At 37.2% G+C, this 25000-nt stretch overlaps 1 protein-coding gene across 1 annotated transcript; it reads left to right on the top strand.

Moving 5' to 3' along the window:
* Positions 1-180: 180 nt before the first annotated feature.
* On the top strand, positions 181-24957 carry LOC127642438 (plectin-like; the record flags this gene model as incomplete). Its single annotated transcript, XM_052125053.1, has 4 exons — positions 181-1202; positions 1736-8041; positions 19851-19890; positions 20438-24957. Coding segments are annotated over exons 1-4 (11793 nt in total), but the record flags the coding sequence as incomplete, so codon positions are not given.
* Between the last annotated feature and the right edge of the window lie 43 nt (positions 24958-25000).

Raw genomic sequence — 25000 nt, 5'->3', positions numbered from 1 at the left:
TGCAGGATAAACTCAAGGAAGAGTTTGATAGAGCAAAGAAACTGGCACAAGATGCAGAAAAGGCTAAAGACAAAGCTGAAAAAGAGGCTGCCCTGTTACAGAAGACAGCAGAGGAAGCAGAGCGTCAGAAGCAGGCAGCTGAGGCTGAAGCTGCTAAACAAGCCAAGGCCCAAGAAAATGCTGAAAAATTTAGAAAAGAAGCTGAAAAAGAAGCTTCCAGACGGGCTGAGGCAGAAGCTGTGGCTTTGAAACAAAAACAAGAGGCTGATGATGAAATGGCTAAGTACAAAAAGCTTGCAGAACAAAACCTGAAGCAGAAATCTCAGGTTGAGGGAGAATTAACGAAGGTTAAACTGCAACTTGATGAAACAGACAAACAGAAATCTATCCTTGATGATGAGCTCAAGCGACTCAAACAAGAGGTCAGTGATGCTATGAAGCAGAAAGCTCAAGTAGAGGATGAACTCTCTAAAGTCAAGATTCAAATGGAGGAGCTAGTGAAATTGAAACTTAAAATTGAGAAGGAAAATCAAGAGCTTATGAAGAAAGATAAAGACAATACAAAGAAACTCCTCGAGGTGGAGGCTGAGAACATGAAGAAATTGGCAGAGGAGGCAGCACAACTCCACTTAGAGGCTCAAGAAGCTGCAAGGTTACGGCAAATTGCAGAGTCTGATCTTGCCAAACAGAGGGAACTGGCTGATAAGATGCTCGAAGAGAAAAAGCAAGCCATCCAGGAAGCAACAAAATTAAAGGCTGAAGCAGAAAAGCTCCAGAAACAGAAAGATCAGGCACAGGTAGAGGCTCAAAAGTTGTTGGAGGACAAAAAGGAGATGCAACAGCGTCTGGAGCAGGAGACCGAAGGTTTCCAGAAATCCTTAGAGGCTGAACGCAAGCGACAATTAGAGATTACTGCAGAGGCTGAGAAACTGAAGATCAAGGTAACACAGCTAAGTGTTGCTCAGTCCAAAGCCGAGGAAGAAGCCAAAAAATTCAAGAAACAAGCAGATGAAATCAAAGCCCGTCTGCAAGAGACAGAAAAACAAACTTTAGAGAAACACACTGTTGTTGAGAATCTGGAAGTGCAGAGGTTGCAGAGCAAAAAAGAAGCTGATGATCTGCATAAAGCAATTGCAGAACTTGAAAAGGAAAGGGAAAAATTGAAAAAAGAGGCAACTGACTTACAAAAACAATCAAAAAAGGTACTGAGTTATACAGAATGTTGTAGAACTGTAGTCTAGTTTTCTCTTAAACCCCTTAATTAACTATTAACAGTTTGTATACAACCTCCAAACCTTTGTACATGTAAATTGCACATTGCCATACAATGTAGTAACAAAGCCTGCAGTTTTTATGGACAAAGATCTTCTGGTCACCTTTTACATCACAGTGTCCATGTTACAGTCCAATTATTTAAGTACTGGATAAAACTATTGCATACTATATATTTAGTATTTAATATGCTGTATACATACTGTAGCCTATAATTGCACATTGGTAATGATATCATTATTATTTTCATGTGTAAAGTATGTAACTTGGACCCTATAATGTAATGTGTATTCATATTTCTAATTTGATAATTCAGTAACAAACTATAACTATTTCAGTTATTACTAGATATTAGTTTTGTCATATTTCTAAAGTGTATTGTGTTCTTTTAATTCTTACAGTGTCACGGTGATTTCCATGTCATATATTTAAATAATTTTTATTTTCTATTTTTTAATCACAGATGGCCAATGTACAACAAGAACAATTACTGCAGGAAAAGACTGTCCTCCAGGAAACTTTCTTAGTAGAAAAAGAGACACTTCTAAAAAAGGAGAAGGCCATTGAGGCAGAGAAAAAGAAGCTGGAAAAGCAATTTGAAGATGAAGTGAAAAAGGCTGAAGCGCTTAAAGATGAACAGGAGCATCAGAAGAAGCAGATGGAGGAGGAGAGGAAGAAACTCCTGTCTGCCATGGATGCTGCTATCAAAAAGCAAAAGGATGCTGAGGAAGAGATGCTCAACAAGCAAAAAGAGATGCAAGAGCTTGAAAAGAAAAGAACTGCACAAGAGAAACTTCTAGCAGAAGAAAACAAGAACTTACGAGAAAAACTCCAGCAGCTTCAGAGTTCACAGAAGCCATGCCACACCAAGGAAATTGAGATCCAAACTGACAGTGTCCCTGAAGAAGAGTTAGTTCAAATGACAATGGTAGAAACAACGAAAAAGGTCCTAAATGGCTCTACAGAAGTGGAAAGCGTGAAAAAAGATTTACCTCTGGCGTTTGACGGAATCAGAGAGAAGGTGCCTGCGAGCAGGCTTTATGACATTGGTGTGCTCAGCAAAAAAGAATTTGACAAACTTAAAAAAGGCAAAACAACAGTGCATGATCTCACCAAAAATGACAAAGTGAAGATGTGCCTAAAAGGTAAAGATTGCATAGGTGGTGTAATAGCTGAACCCAACCAGAAAATGAGCATCTATCAAGCTTTAAATGATAAGAAGATCACACAAAGCACAGCTATGATGCTTCTCGAAGCTCAGGCTGCATCTGGTTACATAATTGACCCCATCAAGAACCGAAGACTCTCTGTCAATGAAGCTGTGAAGGATGCCTTGATTGGACCTGAGTTACACTCTAAATTGCTATCTGCCGAAAGGGCTGCCACAGGATTCACAGATCCTTTCACTGGAGATAAAATCTCACTGTTTGAAGCTATGAAAAAAGGCTTAATTGCAGAGGACCAGGCCATAAAACTTCTCGATTCTCAATATGCAACTGGTGGGATAGTTGATCCAGTCAATAGCCACCGTGTGCCAGTCCAAACAGCATGCACACAAGGTCAGCTGGATGATAATCTAAGCAAAATTCTGTCCAGTCCTCCAGCTGACAAAAAAGCATTCATTGACCCCAACACTCAGGATAGCCTTACATATTCTCAGCTACTGGAGCGATGCAAACCAGATCCTGAGACAGGCATTCCATTACTACCCATCACAGAGAAAGCAGCACAAATTGAAAGTACGTACATAGATGAGGAAACTAAAGATGTATTTAGTAAGGCAAGCGTAACAATTCCATTTGGAAGATTTAAAGGGAAGACTGTCACCATCTGGGAGGTCATAAACTCTGAGTACTTCACTGAAGATCAGAGAAAGGATCTTGTCCGTCAATACAAGACGGGCAAAATTACAGTTGAAAAAATTATTAGGATTGTAATAACAGTTGTGGAGGACAAAGAGAACAAGAAGGAACCTGCCTTTGATGGTTTGAGATCATCAGTGCCTGCGTCTGAACTTCTGGATGCAAAGGTTATTAATAAAGATTTGTTCAATAAATTGCACAATGGCAAAGTTACTCTTAAAGAGGTGTCAGAGCTTGAGCCTGTCAAGAAAGCCCTGAAGGGGGCAAACAGTATTGCTGGAGTGTTTATTGAGTTGACAAAGGAAACAATGTCTTTCTACGATGCCATGAAGAAGGACTTGCTCGCAACAGAGCCTGCATTAAATCTTTTAGAGGCTCAAGCTGGAACAGGCTTCATAATTGATCCTGTGAAAAACCAAAAGCTAACAGTTGATGAAGCAGTCAAAAGTAGTATTGTTGGCCCAGAGCTCCATGAGATACTGCTGTCTGCAGAAAGAGCGGTTTGTGGTTACAAAGATCCATATACTGGGAAAACTGTATCCCTATTTGAGGCCATGCAAAAAGATCTCATTAAGAAAGACCAAGGTATCCGACTGTTGGAAGCCCAACTTGCAACTGGAGGAATTATTGACCCAGAGAAAAGTTACCGCATAACTCAAGATGTTGCATATAAACGTGGTTTCCTAAATGAAGAGATGAACAAAAGTTTGAGCAGTCAATCTGATTCTAGTACTGTATTCATTGACCCCAACACACAAGAAAATGTCACTTATGCTGAACTTCTAAAAAGGTGCATCACTGATAAACAGACTGGTCTCCCATTGTTTTTGCTCTCTGAAAAGGCAATGAAGTCAAAGGTAAAGCAACCACTTTCTGAAACGCAAACTAAAGAGGCCTTGAGCGATTCTACAGTTGAGTTACACAGTGGACTGTTTAAAGGAAGAAAAGTCACAATTTGGGAAATCTTAAACTCTGAATATATTACAGAGGAACAAAGGATTGAATTTCTTCAACAGTATAGATCGGGACAAGTCACTATTGAAAAATTGATCAAGATTGTGATCACAATAGTGGATGAAAGAGAAAGGAAGCGACAAGTTAGCTTTGAGGGTTTCAGAGGACCTGTAATAGCCAGTTCCTTGTTTGAATCTAAAATTATTGACAAAGATACATATGATAAGCTCCAACAAGGCAAAAAGAAACCTGCAGAGGTTAGTGAAATTGACTCCATCAAACGCTACTTGCAAGGTTCAAATTGTATTGCTGGTGTATTTGTTGAAAAAACTAAAGAAAAACTCAGTATTTACCAAGCAATGAAGCAGAAAATACTGACAACAAACACTGGCCTGTCCTTGCTGGAGGCACAAGCAGCTACTGGGTACATAATTGATCCCATCATGAATGAGAAGTTTACAGTGGATGATGCCATAAAGGCTGGTGTTGTTGGTCCAGAACTACATGAGAAACTACTGTCAGCAGAGAAAGCCGTTACTGGTTACAAAGATCCATACACTGGTAATAAGATCTCTCTTCTCCAAGCAATGCAGAAACAGCTTGTTCTAAGAGAGCATGCCATACCTCTTCTAGATGCTCAGGAGGCCACAGGAGGAATAATTGACCCAGTAAATAGCCATCGCCTTCCCAGTGATATTGCCATTCAGCGTGGCTACTTCAGCAAGCAATTGGCAAAATCTTTCAAAGACCCCTCAGATGACATTAAAGGTTTCACTGACCCCAACAAAGATGACAGTGTCACATACAAACAACTGAAAGAGAGATGCATGACTGATCCAGACTTTGGAATTTGTCTGCTACCAGTCTCTAAAGCTGAGTCTCTAGAGCAAGCTGAGAAATCCTATGTTTACACAGAGGAACAAGCTCAAACTGACTTGGCTAACACTCAAGTAGATATACCACATGAAAGTTGTTCTGGTAAACAAGTGACATTATGGGAAGTCATGAAGTCAGATTTGCTTCCAGAGGAGGAAAAACAAAGGCTGCTTGAACAGTACCGCTCAGGCAAAATCACAAAAGAGAGAATGATCATCATTATAATTGAAATTATTGAACAAAGAGAGATCACCAAGACTGAGCAGAGCATGTCGTGTGACATAATCAGACGCCGAATTACTATTGAGGAACTTTACAGAGCTCGTATTATTGACCTTGAAACTTATAACCTGCTTCAACAAGGCAAGAAAACCATCCGAGAAGTCATGGAGATGCCACATGTGAAGCAGTACCTCTTTGGAACGGGCAGCATTGCTGGAGTAATCACAGATGACTATGCTAAGATTGGTATCTACCAAGCCATGAAGAAAGGTCTCATCAAACCTGACATTGGCATTGATTTGTTGATGGCTCAAGCAGCAACAGGGTTTATTACTGACCCTGTGAAAGATCAGTTGTTAACAGTTGATGAAGCTGTCCGCAAAGGTCTTGTTGGACCAGAGATCCATGACAAACTCTTGTCTGCTGAGAGAGCAGTCACAGGTTACAAGGATCCATACAGTGGGAAGGTAATTTCTCTCTTCCAAGCCATGAAAAAAGACCTTATTTCTGAAGATTATGCCTTGAAGCTGTTAGAGGCCCAGGTAGCAACCGGTGGCCTCGTTGATCCAGAGTACTACTTCCGCCTCCCAAATGATGTTGCCATGCAACGTGGATACATTAACAAAGAAACCAGCGAGAGGATATCTGATCCAAGTGGAGATGTCAAGCAATTTACAGACCCTACAACAGATGAAAAGCTGTCTTATGCATTACTTCTCAAAAGATGCAAAGTGGATAAAGAGAGTGGCTTACGACTATTGTCTCTGGCAGACAAGAAACTTCTATTTAAGGGCCTCAGAAAGCAAATCACACCAGATGAGTTGTTGCGCTCTCAAATTATTGATCAGAGGACATACACGGCACTGATGGAAGGTACAATCTCTGTAGAGGACCTCAGTAAAGACCTGAAGAAATATCTTGAAGGCATCAGCTCTATTGCAGGTGTGTTTGTAGAGGCTACCAAAGAAAGACTATCAGTCTACCAAGCCATGAAGAAGAGCATGATAAGACCAGGCACTGCCTTTGAACTTCTGGAAGCTCAAGCAGCTACTGGGTATGTGATTGATCCAATCAAAAATCTCAAATTGAATGTCAATGAAGCTGTAAAAATGGGAGTTGTGGGACCAGAATTTAAAGACAAACTTCTCTCTGCTGAACGGGCTGTGACTGGCTACAAAGATCCATATTCTGGCAAGGTGATCTCCCTTTTCCAGGCTATGAAAAAAGGTCAAATTCTGAAAGACCATGGCATCCGTCTGCTCGAGGCTCAAATAGCCACAGGTGGAATTATTGATCCTGAGGAAAGTCACAGACTGCCTGTGGAAATGGCGTACAAACGTGGTCTTTTCGATGAGGAGATGAATGGCATTCTTACTGATCCTTCTGATGATACTAAGGGGTTCTTTGATCCAAACACAGAGGAGAATTTGACCTACCTCCAGCTCATGGAACGGTGCATTACAGACCCTGAAACTGGACTTTCTCTTTTACTGCTCAAAGAGAAGAAACGGGAAAGAAAGACATCTTCAAAGTCTTCAGTGCGCAAACGCAGAGTTGTTATTGTAGATCCAGAAACAGGAAAAGAAATGTCTGTTTATGAGGCATACCGCAAAGGTCTCATTGACCATCAAACATACATTGAGCTTGCAGAACAAGAGTGTGAATGGGAGGAAATTACCACCTCGTCGTCAGATGGTGTTGTTAAGTCTATGATTACTGACAGAAGATCTGGGCGGCAATATGACATTGATGATGCAATCTCCAAAGGTCTCATAGACCAATCGTCTTTGGACCAGTACCGTGCTGGAACTCTTTCAATCACTGAATTTGCAGACATGCTGTCTGGTAATATGAGTGGCTTCAGATCTCGTTCATCTTCCTTTGGATCCAGCTCATCCTATCCAATGAGCCCTGTTCCTTCCATCAAGACACCAGCTACAACCTGGAGTGACCCAACTGAGGAAACTGGACCAGTGGCTGGAATCTTAGATACAGATACTTTGGAAAAGGTGTCAGTCACAGAGGCAATGCATCGAAATCTAGTTGACAACATCACCGGTCAAAGACTGCTAGAAGCACAAGCATGTACAGGAGGAATAATTGACCCCATCACTGGAGAAAAGTTCTTTGTTGCAGATGCAATGAACAAAGGGCTGGTGGACAAGATTATGGTGGATCGAATCAACTTGGCTCAGAAAGCTTTTCAGGGATTTGAGGATCCAAGAACCAAAGCCAAAATGTCAGCCGCTCAAGCCTTAAAAAAGGGTTGGCTCTACTATGAAGCTGGTCAACGATTCCTTGAGGTCCAATACCTAACAGGTGGATTAATTGAACCAGATGTTGCCGGAAGAGTATCACTGGATGATGCTGTGAGGAAAGGCTCTCTAGATGCACGGACTGCACAGAAATTGAGAGATGTTAGTGGATATTCCAAATACCTCACCTGTCCCAAAACCAAACTCAAAATTTCATACAAGGATGCCATGGAGAGAAGCATGATCGAGGAAGGATCTGGCCTGCGTTTACTAGAGGCTTCCTCCCAGTCAAGTAAAGGCCTTTACAGCCCATATAGCATCAGTGGCTCTGGATCAACTTCAGGGTCTAGGTCTGGATCCAGACCTGGTTCAAGATCAGGCTCTAGAAGGGGAAGCTTTGATGCTACAGGCTCAGGTTTCTCCATGAGCTTTTCCTCATCCTATAGCCCCACTAGTTATGGGCGCCGTTATGATTCAGGGACTTTTAGTGGATTTCAAATAGATGAGCTAAAGCAGGCCCTAACAGCTTTAGCATCAGGCATGAACTGTTGCTATGATGACAAGAGAATTATCACATTATCACAATCACAGTCCATTTTAGTTGCTTGATAAATGTACATAAAAAGACATTTATCCTCTGCATGATATTGCTATTGGGCTTTTCACTGAGGGGTGTAATACTGCTAATTAAGACTGACTTTAATGTTTTGTTTTATTATATATATATATATATAGAGAGAGAGAGAGAGAGAGAGATTGAGATTGTCTCATTTTCATTCAGTGTGAATATATATCCCATTCTGCAGTATATACCAGTCTATATTTTATTCAATTACTAGCCGTATTAAATACTTATCTCTTTTTGTATTATCTTCTTTGTTTTATTTGATTGTACCATGCAAAGTAGAACATGAACAGAAATATGTAGAAGTGTCAGGATTGTAAAGGCATTTGGAGAAGATATGTTGATGCTTCAAATAAGATGTTAAATTAATTTGTTATATATTTTGTGTATTTGCGTGTAAAGATCCCTAAGGTATCTGTGCAACTTAGATTATATTTAAACCCTGAACATTTTAACACTATAAGCCAGCATGGTAAAAAGGGGGAGCTGTTGACTATCTGCAGAGTGCAGAGTCAATAAACAAAACATTACAGTACATGCCTTGGCAACACTGCCACAGTCACTGGTCATAAGAAATGTATAATGCTCATTATTTGGACTGGAATCAATCATCTTTCAACTATGCAGTGTATTAGATAAAGCAAAATGAACACACCAATTTTCAATTATCTGTAGAACCTTCCAGAAGTTGCCAATGATCACAAAAATTGAAAAATGATTCACATACCAACTCTCCTTGCCTCAGGTCCTTCTCAAAGTCTGATTCTAAGGGGACCTCACTTGCGCCTTAACCTTGTGTGACTAAATTCGTTTTCTTGTAAGATATGTGTATCATCAACAGGTTTAAATATACAAAACCTTAAGACTATGTCTGTTTCATGGCAGGGTATACTACTATAAAGAATGTCATGATGTAGGGATTTTAATGTAAATAGTAGCATAAAAATGCTTTGGTGGTTACAGCGTATTTTCACATTCTTGACAAACCACTCCATTCTCTGTTACAATGTAAGTTTAAATATTAACTAAATGGCCAATGTCAATCAACCTGCTTTTGTTTTTGCAGAAAAGCTATTGCACTGTATAGTTATCAAATGAAAGTCTCTAAATATTCTAAATGTTGGGTCTCGTTTCTTATCAGCATTCTTAAAAGGGTACTGTGTCTACAATAGGTTTCTATATTTACTGGCACTTGTCAACAGAGATTAAGGTATTAATAATTCAAGTAGATTTAGATAGTTAATAATGAAAACTTAGAGATTGTGTTATATTAAGTTGGCATAACATACCACCCACAAATTAATATTCTGTTGTTAGTTACTCTTAAGTTGTTCCAAATTCATTTGACTTTCTTCCGTGGAACACAAAAAAAGCTCAGTTATCATTCACCTTCATTGTATATGGAAAAAAAGATGCAGTGAAAGTGAATAGTGACTGAGGCTAACATTATGTCTAACATCTTTTGTGTTCCTCGGAAGAAAAACATTTGAGTTTATAACAACAACGTGAGGGTGAGTGAATTGGTGCATACCTGTAATTACAATTTTTGGATTAACTATTTCTTTAACATTTGACAAATTTGATTGAATTTACTCAAAAATTAAATTGGGGGGAAAACGCTGTAACTTTGATTATTCCCAGACTACCTCTTCTTTAAATTCACAAATCCTCATTTGTATCATCTTTATAGTCATGATCATTTGGTTTGTTTTAGAATGACCAAATATCTAATCGAATCACTAATCTCATACTACCCCACTGATCTGTGTGGTTAGAGTCTATAATGGATTGCTCCTAAAGAATCACAATCTTTGTGATCTTTCAACCAACATGTTCTACTACCTTTATTTGTGCTCCATTTCCAGTTTTCCTTATATGAATTGCTTGTTTGATATAACTGCAAGGTTGAATAGCGTTAAAGTGTGCTAATGGAGTAAAGAAGTTCCAATCAGATCAGACTAAACTGATATTCACTATTCAATTTGTCAATTTGAACACTATTTGAAATGTTTCAGTGTAGTATTAGGACATTTGCTGTGTAAGTTGACATAACATCCTGTCTGTAATTCAGCAGCAATTCAAATCAGTGCAACTTAATAATAGCTTAGTTATTGGTGTGGTGATTTATTGACAAGCATTTTACAATCATTTAACATTGACCTATGGGTTGAATGTTTTTGTTTACAAGAACACAGTTTTCTAGTTCAGTGCACATATATTGCTCTATATATTTGCTAATATGCAAAATTATTGAATTAATTGCAAACTAAAGGACTGAATTTCAAAGGCTCCAAAAATAATTTAACAATTAAGAAAAATCTGCTTTAGTCTCCCCAATCCAAATGCTGTTAAATCGCTGTTCTGTAAATCATCATGTTATTTCCATTTTAGTTCCATTTTACTGCATGAGCCTATTTGCTTTCCATGTTGTATTACCACGAGTAAAAGGATGCAATATGCAGTTGAATTTAACAAAGCCTTTTTTAAAAGCAAGCTTTTTGAGGCATTTAAAAGTTGTTTTATACTGTTCAAATATTTTGAATGCATGACCTGAGTGTGGTATTTACGTGATGAAATGTTAACATGCTATTGTAAATAAACTAAATATCTGCTACAGTGTCATTTCACCCTTTTTTCAGCTGATTAGTTAGTCTCAAATAAATAAATATACTCAGTGTTAAAGTGATGCAAATATAAAAACAACCTTCAAAGTGCCACGACACGGCAACCATTTCTCATAAAACCTTAAACAGTAAAATCAAATGATCATTAATAGGTTTAAAAATGGTTTTGTATTTCATTTTCAACAGCAGTTAAAATAGGTATATAATCTTTTAGGTAAAACCATGAACTTGGAGAAACTTTCCCTTGGGGTAAAAGTGTTCAGTGTGACAGGCAGGGTGGAATTTGTATTAATGAGTAGAAATCCCCTCAAGCTGTTCACGCATTCATTTAATTCCCAACATGTCATCAGAAGAGTCCTGAAGGCAAAGCTGTAAACGGAATGAAACTTCAAGAAAGTCTATACAATATAATTATTTTTTATTTTTCTTAAGGAGGCTATTTGCAATGTTTTAACAGATATGATCTTTTTTGTTGAGATTTGTTTTTTATATACAAAATCCTTTTTTATCTCTTGTTTTTTATGATTTTGGTAAAGGTGGCAGCTTAAAGCCTTCACGAGGTGTTTAACAATGCAGAAGATTGTTAAGTGCCTACTCGCACTTCAACATTGAAAAACACAAGGAAATAAAAATACCACATTTGCATGTCAATGAAATCAGCCAACAGAAATTTAGAAATGAAGGTTAACCGACTGCCTTTTCATCAAGAGACAATATGATGGCATTAATATCTTTGTTACCACTTAAGGTGTGTTTTTATGATTTCATGTCGAAAATTGCAGAACAAGAAATTAACTCATCCGGAATAACTTACTGTTATTAACTCATTACCTTCTTAAAACTCAAGGAGAAAAATCAATTTCAATGTTCTGCATTTACACTGCTGTAGTCATATAATATTTTATATGAACTTTGTTAGCACTATTCTTTTCTCCCATGTATTCTGCAATAAGCACTAATACTTTATCAAAAGCAATGCTTTTCTAATCTAAGTTACATTTTAAAGTTAGTTGGTAACAAATGTTATCAATGTCTAGTATTAACATTTTAGGTTGCATTAAAATACATGTAAATAACATAAAAACAGAAATAAAACATCAACAACAACAAATTTTAGCAATTGTTTGCACACCCCAAACTGCTGACTCAAAGCAGAATAATACAGCAGTTGTTCTAAAATATTTCAGATACTATGATATGGCAAAAGTGCTGGAAATAAATAGCAAACGTGTCACCCTTTATTGTCCTTTTCTTTCTATACAAATTTTGTGATTCCATCAATATTCAGTTAAAAAAAAATATAACTCATAAACAAAATAATTTTTTTAAGGAGGGTCTTTAGGGTATGCATTGTATGCTAATCACGAATGTATTCATTTTAAGTGATTTTTAATGTGGGTCATGTTTCATCCAAGGTTAATAGAAGGGTGCTGTTTTCTAGATCAATTTGTGAATTAAGGCATGGCAAAATATAAAGGATTTTTCATCCAACAATGGCTGCTTTAAGTGTCCTCCCCTAAAGAATTATCCTAAGTGACAAATGATAAAAACAATCAGGCCAGAGATGGCCCTTATATTGAAAGGAATATTGTGTTTGACTGATCCAACATTACTGAGTTCAGTTGTTACAATCTAATATTGATAGTTTTACTCTGTGAGAACAGATTGAAAGAGCTGTAACATTGGAGCAGACGTTTTGCATTCCAGGAAATTTGAAAATTGCTTTTCTTGTAAAACACCCTGTAATTTTCTGTACAAAATATTTCATTTGACAGCATTCACCAGAATATATTGCTTCACTCTACAAACAAGTGAATCACTTCTTGTAAGGAACTTGATTTGATCTCTTATTTAAATAATTAGAATATGAAAACACTAGTTTGTGTGTCTGTCTGTGTGTGTGTGTGTATACATATATATATATATATATATATGTGTATGTGTGTGTGTGTGTGTATACATCTATATATATGTATGTGTGTGTGTGTGTGTGTGTGTGTGTATACATATATATATATATATATATATATATATATATATATATATATATATATATGTATGTGTGTGTGTGTGTGTGTATTACACACACACACAACTAGTGTCTTCATATTCTAATTATTTAAATAAAATTATTTTTTTTTTTTTACTTTTTACTACAGAAGAAAACCTTTGCATTATAAGCGTAACTTTAGTAATGGTGCGTAATATGTGCCACACATTTAAATTACCACCTGAGTGGTTGTGAAGACATATAAATGACAGTTCATCATTTAATCGATCAATCAACTGATGCCTGGGTTGTTAATTAATGGGATTAAGACTCTAAAACTGCCCCACCTTGCTACATCTGGCCAAATTTCACAGAAGGCTTAGCATACAAAGCAGTTGGCCAGAAAATGAAACATCTCAAGAATGTTAGAGTAGTTTGCACATGTACCTGCTGGTTATGAAACCCCCTATCACTAGAAACTGGCAAACAGTGAATTTGGGTCATTTAGCCCCAGGATGTTTACTGCTGTGTGCACACACTCAATCTCTCATTGAAGCACACAAACCAATTAACCACCACACCTTTCACTTAGCCACAGATCTAATCAGGTAGGCTTTCTAAAATAATTACATGATCCTGTCTGTAATATGCAAATTAAGATGTCAGTTAGATGAGTTATGACAACATGCAGGGACGTGCATAGACATTTTGAGGGGCAGGGGCTCAAGTGAAAAAAAGGGCACTTCTCATAATTACGTATTTTTTTGTAACTTTTTTTAAACAAAAAAGTATATATATTAACACAACTCTGACTTTTTAAAAAAATTTATTTAAAAAGTTAATTAATTTTATCTTCCTCAAACTCACACAATTGTTTCATTTTCAAAAGATGTCTACAAAATAATCAGTTCACACAGAAACCATGGTCTCCTTAGTAATCAATTTTTAAAAAACATTTATTAGGCTTCAAAAAATAAAACAGCTTTTAATTTAAGTGAACTTCAAACAATCCTCACATAAACCCATAATAAATGTCATATTTACCTGTGCCCTTCCTGTCTAACAGGTAGGACATATACAGAATTGAATAAAGTTATCAGACAGTCTGCGCTGCATAAATTATAAATTATATATAGACTAATCCTTATTAAAGCTACGCAAGGTCTTTAGTCAAGAGCAGTGAGTAATTTTCTCTGTTCCCTTTGTTCTTTGATTAACTTTACTGACAGAAAGCTTTATTGGATGCTGGCCCTTTAATAGCAGCCGTTGCTAAGACGCGGATCTCACACGCGCCTCATTCTCTCACAACTCTATATGTCCATCATAAGACTGCTCTTATGTTATGAACGAAGAAACTTGACAAATGACATTTTGGCATAATTGTGTGTGTTATTGTTCGTTCAAGCGCGAAAGAGAACTGTATTCTGGCGCGCGGTCTGTGCATGCGCATGATACTGGCGCGTGTCTTTCTGTGAGTCACAGTCAGGACATTCACATGCAGTGCGCTCTCTTTTGACTTGTCGCGCATTGGTTTGAAGCAGGTTTAAAGTTTTTACTCAACGTTGTGTGGACCTTATGTAAAATACGGGAAAAATCGTGTCCCTTATTGATTTGATACGGGACGCATCATTTTACTTGTAAATACGGGATGATTCCGTATTTTAAGGGACGGGTGGCAACCCTACTTAAGACACAGGTTAACTATATTTGTCTTTGGCTAATCAGCAGTAAATTCGAGGCACTGGTAGTTTAATCTTTTGTTCATCGCCACTCACCTCAACACAAGCCAAGAAAAACACTGCTGGGGGGCTCTTCAGAACTCCTGACCTGATATTTAGATACACTATTCAATAAATATATTTGTTTGACAGGGAAGCTGTGCGCAAACAGGAATATATATTATTTTTCAAAAATAAAAAAATAGCACCCCAGAAAAAAGGGGCACTTTCTCTCCAGGAATAAAAAGGGCAGGTGCTCAAGCCCCTTTTGATGTCTATGTGTGCACGTGCCTGACAACATGGCTGAAAAGAATTTGATTTTCCCTCAGTGTCATACAGTGTCAGGTGACTCCCAGTTAAATCTAGCCCTTGCAACCTATTCTCTTGAAACATGCAGTATTACATTAACAATCCTCAACTCTTAATCAATAATGTATGGCATTATTGATTTATGGAAAGATATTAACAACTAGTGTCTTCACCAGTCATTATATTATACATTTGCAAAAGTATCTGTATCATTTACAAAAAGGCATGTCAAGTTAGGACATTTTCTCTCAAAAGAGTCATATTTCAAAAAGTGATTATCTGAAAAACAGAATATGAGAGATAATGAACTCTAAATCCACAATATCACCAACTTGATGAGCAGAGAAATAACTTTCAGTTGCACCCGTTTTCTGACTATCAGTTATTTTCTAAATTAAGCATGTTAGAAGAATTTTTAACTAACATGTCAAGTGAGTTTATAGTAATTTCTCTTCTGTGTGGTCAAAATGAAATATAATAAAAGTGTTTGCATGTACGTATGTTCCTACAGCAATTATACATAAATGGATAGTTCTCTTATTATTTACTCATCCTCATGACATCCCTGGTGTGTATGACTTTCTTTCTTCACCAGAACACATTTGAAAAATATCTTAGCTCAGTAGGTGCAACTGCAAATGGATGGTGATACAATTTTTGAAGCTCCAGTCAGCATAAATGTCATCGATATGATTCCAGCGGTTAAATGAATGTCTTCTAAAGCGCTAAGATCACTTTTGGTGTGAAAAAGATCAACATTTAAGTTTATCTCTAAATCATTGCAAAGTCATACAAACATGGGACATCATGAGGGTGAGTAAATAATGAGAGAATTTTCATTTTTGGGTGAACTATCGCTTTAATAATCATAAATTGTGTACGGTTTTGTAAATGCCTTAAATGGGTTTCCTTTATCGGGGTATGGTCATGAAAGAAAAAGGATCGACAGAGGAAGATTTTTGCTAATTACCTTGATTTTGCGTTACATATACTGAAAAAACTTTACCAGCATTCTTACAAGCTTATCTAATGTGCACAAGCAGAGAATAATCTGATTATTTCTAGTCTCATATAAACATTCTTGCTGATAAGCTGATTTTTCACAGTTTTCATGCTTAATAACCTGACAATGTCATGTAAAATCCTTAAATGTTTTCATTTTTCATGGTATGGTCATACATATTATAAATAGATTGGTAGATTTTTACATACTACCCTCTTTTTCTGATTTATACAATCTGCACAAGTGTTGTGCGCATGCCTGTTAATATTTTGAAGTCAGAAGCAAAGAATAACCAAATGATTTTAAAATCATCAAAAATGTGTTAAAAAAAAAAAGAGTACATTTTAGTAGTTATCACTGTATTGGTTTACATGTAAACACACTAAATGTCTCTCCAATTAAAAAAGGTCTTTACAAGACAAACACTGAATACAGTGTCCAGTAGACACTAAATACAAACACTATCAACATTTCAAAGTACTATAAAAACAGAAGTGTGAAAGTTGAAGTGTACCATTCAGGGCGCTCCTAAAGTGATGACGAAGTGAGGTAGATATTGTAGTGTATTGCACTTGATGAACATAGATGGAGCATGCATATAGGATAACAAGTATTGCAAGTATGTATTTTTACAGTAGTGCAATGAATAAGTACAGTAATGCATTAATACAGTATATATTTAGTTTTAAAATAAACTTGCACTAAGGACTGGTGTCTCAATTTGATATAATACCTCCACCTCCCTTAAGGGCATTTTTACCCCAAAACCAAGAAGCGCAGGTAGAACAGGCTCTCATTATGTGACTTATCTAGAGATAAGAAATCACAGGCCATGCACTATTTGCATTATAAAGACATTTGAAATGATAAACAGAAAATGTCCATGTACATGAATAAGAACAGAATTCCTGTAAAAAATGCTGTTCAATGATACAATCTGAGAACAGGTTTTCATTGTTGTTTTTAACAAATCCAGTATACTTGACTGAAAAAAAAAAGAGAAAGAAAATACAGATTACCCCATTGCTCCATAATCTGAAATGTCAGCCAGCAACAGAATTCACAGAAAAAGAAAAAAAAAGTTTTTCCCAAAATATGATATCACTTTACAATAAGGTTCTATTTATTAACATTACTTAACTACAAATGTTAACATGAACTAACAATACAGCATTTAAGTTAGTTAATCTTGGTAAATGTTAATTTCAAGATATACTGGGACATTTTTAAAGGCTGTATTTGTTAACATTAGTTAATGCATTATAAAGTGACATGAACTCTACATTTAACAAGATTAATAAATGCTTTAATATTTTGTTGTTCGTTGTTAGTTAATATTTCCTAATACATCAACTAATGTTAACAAATGAAAAGTTTTTGTAAAGTGTTTCCAAAGATTCAAAAGTCATTATGAGTTTACTTATTATGGCTGGGATGTGCTTGGAACTAGTGTAAATGCATGACATGACATGGCATTTAGCTGCAGGATATTTGATGTATGTCCTCCGAGAAAAGGGGCTGTTCCTGAGGGTGGGTTTTAGCCCTGTCAGATCAGTATAATAAACTGTGAAAAGTAAGGAAGCATGCTCAGTTTTTCACTTAGGCAACATATTGTGGTTCAACTTGCTTCAACCCTTAATCAGCAGAAACGTGGCTATTGCATTATTCCAACTAGAACTTCAAGACAACTGACACAAAGGGTAAGTTAGTTCAAGTAAATTATTTATTGGTTTCAGATAACAACCTAAAGCTGTGTATTGTGGTTTGCTTAGAGATAAAGCTGGCACTGCAAAAATAAATACATTCTTAATGATTATTTTTGTTGTAAGACAAATTAATTTGAGTAGAGAAATTTAATGAGATTCAGATATCTTACCTGTGATATGTTTTTAAACATAAACATAAATAAATAAAAAAAATATATATTTAAATCAAGAAAAAAGTAATTGGTCAATGGCTAAATAAAGAACTTAATTCAAGGTATATTCTTATTTTATACAATTTTGTCTCTCAAGTAAGCTGTATTTAGGATGTTTAGATATTTTTCCTGGAAGACAAAACACTGATTAAGTAATTCTATATTTTTGGTTTTGTTTTAGAGTATGTAAACTAAGTGCATGTGCCACAATCCATGCATTGTGTTAAACATCTGTTAACTCTCACCACACCTAGCAATAAATAGGTTTAACAGAATAAAACACTGCCTCAATATAAGGGTAAATATTTGCAGAATGTGCACACTTGGACACATCTGGAACAGTGATGATCATACTGAGTAATGTGCTTTTCTGATGACCAGTTAAATATTTACATTATATTTACATTTTTCATTAACAAGTGCAATTTACCATTAATGAATGCTAGAACACAAGCAATAAGTTATGGGGCAGTTACATTAGAAGGGTTGCAATACAAAAAGTCAACTTTTAAGTTCACCCATTTACACTTGAAAAAATATTTTAGCCTATTTTTAAGATGTATCCATTTCAATTGAATAATAAATTTCCATCTAATTGAATTGAATAGTCTTGAAGAAAATGTAATTAATAAAACATTGTAAGATTTGTACATTTTATTTTGTTAAAGATTAAGCAATTCAATTAGATGGAAATATGTTATTCAATTGAAATGGATTCATCTTAAAAATAGGCTAAAATATTTTTTTGAGTGACACACCCTCATGCCATCCAAGATGTGTATGACTTTCTTTCATCTGCTGAAAGCAGACTTTTAAAATAATTCCATACAAAGATAGTGAATGGGTGCCAAAATGTTGAAGCTCCAAAATCCACATAAGGGCAACATAAAAGTACTGCAGATGATTCTGGTGCTCAAATCCATATCTTCAGAAGTGATATGGTAGGTGTGGGTGAGAGACTATTTTATTCTTTACTATAAATTCTCCTCCTCCACCTTCACTTTAACATTCTCCTTATTGGGCAGGGAGGATAATTTATGATAAAAAAATTACTTAAATATTGATCTGTTTCTCACCCAAACCTACTGTATCATATCGTGTCCGAACACAATGATTTAACCACTGGAGTCATTTGGATTACATTTATGCTCCCTTTTATATGGGTTTTGAGCATCTAAATTTTGGCACTCATTCACTTGTATTGTGAGGACCTACAAAGCTGAAATATTCTTCTAAAAATCTTACAAGAAAAATGTCATACACATCTGGGATACCAGGAGGGTGAGTAAAATACTCTTGCTTGGCACTTGATTGTTATGATAAATCAATTCAAATTCGATGTGTTATTTGTAACAGTGTTATGATAAACAATTTAATGCTGTAACTATAGGTATTCAAATGTATTATAGGCTAATTATGATACACATATAACATAGTGTATTTTAAGGCATTATGAATACCTTTGTAATTCATTAAGAACAAACATATATGGCACACAAGCACAGCTTCATAGAAAGTGTCGATTAAGTAGTAGTCATACTTTGCTGAGTGCTGTTGTAGGGTTACTAAGATGCATCCAAAATCAGCTGATTCATGAAATTTATGGGTTAGGTTTTCATGTTAGTTCTTATTGATGCATGTTACTAGTAACATATTGCATTCTCAGAATTTAAAACATCTTTTGACTGGAAGGGCTGAGGGCAGCCCAATTGCAGCCCTATTCTTTGTGCAAGGGCTTAAAAACTGCTTATATCAGGTAGAAGAAAATTATTCATGACTGAATGCAATGGTGATGAGCCTCCATAAATCAATTCCTTCTTTAGAGCTTGAAAAAGGGAAATGGTTTTACCAGTGTATGGATTATTGTAACCAGTGACTGCACGTTCTGCCGCAAGCAATTTTGCATGGTACTTTGGTCCTACAAGTTTTTGGTTAATTGCATCATCTACATTGAAAGTCTTGTTTTCAACTGGATCAATCATGAAGCCAGTTGCAGCCTGGGCTTCTAGCAGAATCAAGGCAGAACCAGGCATGATTATTCCTTGTCTCATTGCCTGATAGATGCTCATTTTCTTATTAGACGAGAGCACAGCTACTCCCCCAATGCTCCCTTTACCTTCTAGATATTCTTTCACTGTTTCCATTAGCATCACATCTTGGGTGGTTGTCTTGCCCTTTTGCAGATTGTCATATGTTTGTTGGTCAATTATTTTTGATGTCAGGAGCTTAATAGAGGTTACACCTCTTCGAAGGCCTTTGAACGTGATGTAGACTGGGAACAGCAGTAAACCAGTGTCCGGGGCTACAGTGCATTTCTCCATCAGTAATGTATAGGTGAGGTTTTCCTGAGAGTTTGGGTCATAGAATACATTTAGAACATCCATAGGGCAGCTGTGGCTCAGGTGGTAGAGTGGGTCGGCTTCAAATCGCAGGGTTGGCGGTTCGATTTCCGGCCCACATGACTCCACATGCCGAAGTGTCCTTGGGCAAGACACTGAACCCCAAGTTGCTCCCCTAGCTAGAAAAGAAAAACATTTGCATAGACAGGATGATTAACAACCTAAATATTTTTCAGATGTGTTTTGTTGAGAATGGCTTTTGGCTAAATTGAATGACAGAATATGTAATTATTATTCAACTAATAATGTGGTTTTGTAGTGTAACTAGCTAAGTGTAACTGGTACCAATGTTGCCATTTCCTTGTGATTATACGGTAAGCAAAACATGTAGCTATCTTAAATGTATCAGTTTAGAAAACAATTTAAATGCACAACTAATAATTGTTATGTTTGCCTTATGTAATCCACAGACCTGGGTGCAAGAAAAATGCCAGTTCAGGAAAACTGTAATTCTCGGGGGACAGTAGCTGGAGTATTCCTTGAACATTCGAATGAAACCATTACAATATACAAAGCCTATAAGAAGCATTTGCTGAAACCAGGAACATGTTTGGCACTGTTAGAAGCCCAAGCTGCAACTGGAGGAATCATCGATCCCATTAAAAACAGACAGCTCTCTGTCGAAGACGCAGTCAAGGGAGGGATTGTTGGACGTGAAATGAAAGAAAAACTTCAATTCGCAGAAAAGGCCATCAATGGTTACATTGATCCTTACACCAACCAACAAATATCACTGTATCAGGCCATGCAGAAAGATGTCATCCCAAAAGAATATGGCATTCGATTACTTAAAGCACAGATCTCTGCTAAAGGGATCTATGATCCTATTGAAAAATGCTACATAACAGAGGAGCAAGCTTGTGAGAAGGGTCACTATGATAAAGAACTATTCAGAGACCAAATGGATGTTCTAAAAGTATTCTATGACCCAAACTCTCAGGAAAACCTCACCTATGCATTACTGATGGAGAAATGCACTGTAGCCCCGGACACTGGTTTACTGCTGTTCCCAGTCTACATCACGTTCAAAGGCCTTCGAAGAGGTGTAACCTCTATTAAGCTCCTGACATCAAAAATAATTGACCAACAAACATATGACGATCTGCAAAAGGGCAAGACAACCACCCAAGATGTGATGCTAATGGAAACAGTGAAAGAATATCTAGAAGGTAAAGGGAGCATTGGGGGAGTAGCTGTGCTCTCGTCTAATAAGAAAATGAGCATCTATCAGGCAATGAGACAAGGAATAATCATGCCTGGTTCTGCCTTGATTCTGCTAGAAGCCCAGGCTGCAACTGGCTTCATGATTGATCCAGTTGAAAACAAGACTTTCAATGTAGATGATGCCATTAACCAAAAACTTGTAGGACCAGAGTACCATGCAAAATTGCTTGCGGCAGAACGTGCAGTCACTGGTTACAATAATCCATACACTGGTGAAACCATTTCCCTTTTTCAAGCTCTAAAGAAGGAATTGATTGTGAAGGAGCACGGGATTCGTTTACTTGAGGCACAAATTGCAACTGGTGGTATTATCGATCCAATAAACAGTCACAGAGTTCCTGTGGATGTAGCATACAAGCGTGGCTTCTTTGACAAGGAAATGAACGCCATTCTTGAAGATCCTGGAGATGACACTAAAGGATTCTTTGATCCAAACACAAAGGAAAATCTTACATACCTGCAACTGCTGGGTCGTTGTGTTATTGACCTCTCAACAGGACTCACATTGCTGCCCATTCAGGATCAATCAAGCAATCCCAATCACACGTTCATTGGCTATGACATAAAACAAATCTTCAAGGATGTCATGGTAAAAGTGACATGTGGGAAGTATATGGGAATGACAGTATCACTCTGGGAATTAATAATGTGTGAATATTTCACTGAAAAGCAAAGGCAAGATATTATCAGTCAATACAGAATCGGAACACTCACAATTGATATGATAATCACCAAAGTCCTGGAGATAATCGAACAATCAGTGAAAACAGCCAATGCAAATTTTGAGGGCATAAGAGGAAAGGTCAGTGCAACCCAGCTTGTCGAGGCTGACATTATCACTAAGAATGATCTAGACGATCTCAAAAGAGGAAGAATGACTGTAAAAGATGTTACAGAGAATGAATCAGTACAAACATACCTACAAGGTAAACCAAGCATTGCTGGGGTGCTGCTTCCTAATTCCCAAGTCATATCAATCTACCAGGCTAGACAAAAAGGAATTCTAAGGCCAGGAATGTCACTCATTCTGCTGGAAGCCCAGGCAGCAACAGGATTCATTATTGATCCAATTGCTAATCAAAAGTTCTCTGTTGATGACGCTGTTAAGGCACGGGTGGTTGGGGTTGAGCTTCATGCAAAACTATGCTCGGCTGAGAAGGCAGTGACAGGTTACCATGATCCTTACACTTGTAAAAAAATCTCATTGTTCCAGGCAATGCAAAAATACTTAATTGTAAAAGATCATGGCATACGTCTGCTGGAGGCCCAGATTGCAACAGGGGGCATTATCGATCCTGTAAATAGCCATCGCATTCCAGTTCATATAGCTTACAAACTGGGATACTTCGATACTGAAATGAAAAAGATTCTCGACGATCCGACTGATGACACAAAAGGATTTTTTGATCCAAACACTCATGAAAACCTTACCTATTTGCAGCTTATGTCCAGATGTGTGACTGACCAAAGTACAGGTCTTTGCCTTTTGCCAATCAAAGGGAAAGAAAACATAATCATGATTTCGGACAGCACCAAAGAGGCTTTCCAAACAACATATGTCTCTGTGAGTTATGGTAGGTTCAGCAACAAGCGAGTAACACTCTGGGAGCTCATTAACTCTGATTATTTGTCTGAGGACAAAAGGCAGGAGCTGATCAAAAGCCACAAGTCAAAAACAATCACAATCGAAGAAATAATTACAGTAATTTTAGAAATTATTGAAACTAAAGAGGTACAAAGAAATGCAGACCTCAGCATCAATGGTCTGAGGGGAAAAGTCTCCATTTTAGAGCTGCTGAATTTGGGCATCATAGATGAAAAAATATACAAAGACTTGCTTAAGGGAAAGCTAATAATCAAAGATCTTCTTGAGATGGACACTGTGAGGACCTTCCTCAGAGGAACAAGCTGTATAGCTGGTATAATAGTGCAAAAGTGTAATCAGATAATTAGCATCCATCAAGCCAAAAAAGAGGGTCTTGTTACACCCGGCACTGCTCTGTGTCTTCTTGAAGCACAGGCTGCCACTGGGTTTATTGTCGATCCACTACAGAACAAGAAATTCACTGTTGAGGAGGCCTTGAAGCATAAAGTCATAGCTCCTAAGTTGTATGAAAAACTCCTGGCTGCTGAGAAAGCAGTTACTGGTTACAAAGACCCATACACTGGCAAGACAATATCACTTTTTGAAGCCATGAAGAAGGATCTCATCCTTAAGCAACATGGCATACGTCTACTTGAAGCCCAGATTGCTACAGGTGGCATCATTGATCCCTTAACATGTCTACATTTGCCACTTGAAGTTGCTTTCAGGAAGGGCTATTTTGATGCTGACTTAAACCAGATACTTGCTGATACCAGTGATGACACCAAAGTATTTTTTGATTCCACCACTCATAAAAATCTGACCTACATGGAGATGATGGCAATATGCATCAAGGATCATGACACTGGTCTTTTCCTTCTTCCACTGGGTGAAAAAGGGAAAACACAAGAAAAAGCACCAAAAATTCTCTCAGATGCTGAGATTAAGGAAGACTTTTTGGAAAACTCTGTTGTCATTCCTGTTGGGTGTTTCTCTGGAAAATCATTGTCTCTTTGGGAGGTAATTCACTCTGTGTTCTTCACTGAAGAACAGAGGCAGCAGTGCTTTGAACAATACTGTTTGGGAAAAATAAATATAAAGGATGTTGCCACAATGGTTACCAGAACAATCCAAAAACTGGAAGAGAAAGAAGCAATTGATCAGACAACAATGGGCTTGAGAAAATCTGTTTCTATGCAACAGCTGCGTGATTCTGGAATTATTGAAGCCAAAACCTACAAGGATTTGCAAGATGGTAAAGCCACTACTGAAGATGTGGTGAAACTTGAATCTGTACAAAGGTACTTGAAAGGCACTGGAAGTATTGCAGGAGTAAAGCTTCATCCATCAGAAAAAGTGGTAAATTTATACACTGCAAAAACTGAAGGCTTGCTCAGTTCTGATGCAGTGCTGATGTTGCTTGAGGCTCAGGCAGCAACTGGATATGTTATTGATCCAATCGGAAAACAACATCTCTCCGTCATGGAGGCTGCCAGAGCTCAACTTATTGGACCAGAGTTATTAGATCACTTACTCTTGGCTGAACGTGCTGTTACTGGTTTCACAGACCCATACACAGATGGGAAAATATCCTTATTTGAAGCAATGAAAAAAGGTATCATCCCTCGAAACCATGGATTGCATCTTTTAGATGCACAGCTCGCAACGGGTGGGATAATTGATCCGATTGGAAGCTACCGGATACCTATTCAGAGGGCATTAATGCAAGGATACATGGATAGGGAGACCAGTGAGATTCTGGCAAATCCCAGTGGTAGAGAAAAAGGGTTTTCAGACCCAAACACAAAAGAACCCCTTACTTACTATCAACTCAAGCAGAAATGTGTGAGAGATTCAACCACTGGACTACTACTTCTCCAAGTAGCTGAAAAAAGTGTTGAAAGCTCAATCTACAATGACAAACATGTAGTAAATGTCTTCAAAGAGAAATCAGTGATAATCAGTGCAGGAAAGTTTGAAGGAAAACGTGTACCTCTTTGGGATGCACTACACTCAGAGTACATATCTGCAGGGAAAAGGAAAGTATTTCTTGACCAGTACAAACTGAAAAAACGGTCTATCGAAGAGATAACAGAAATGGTTACATCGATTATAATTGAGGTAGCAACAAAAAAACATTCATTTAAAGGTCTGAGAAAGCAAG

The sequence above is a fragment of the Xyrauchen texanus genome, unplaced genomic scaffold (genome assembly GCF_025860055.1).
Source record: "Xyrauchen texanus isolate HMW12.3.18 unplaced genomic scaffold, RBS_HiC_50CHRs HiC_scaffold_617, whole genome shotgun sequence".
Classification (NCBI taxonomy): domain Eukaryota; kingdom Metazoa; phylum Chordata; class Actinopteri; order Cypriniformes; family Catostomidae; genus Xyrauchen; species Xyrauchen texanus.
This window is presented reverse-complemented; position numbering and strand designations above follow the sequence as displayed.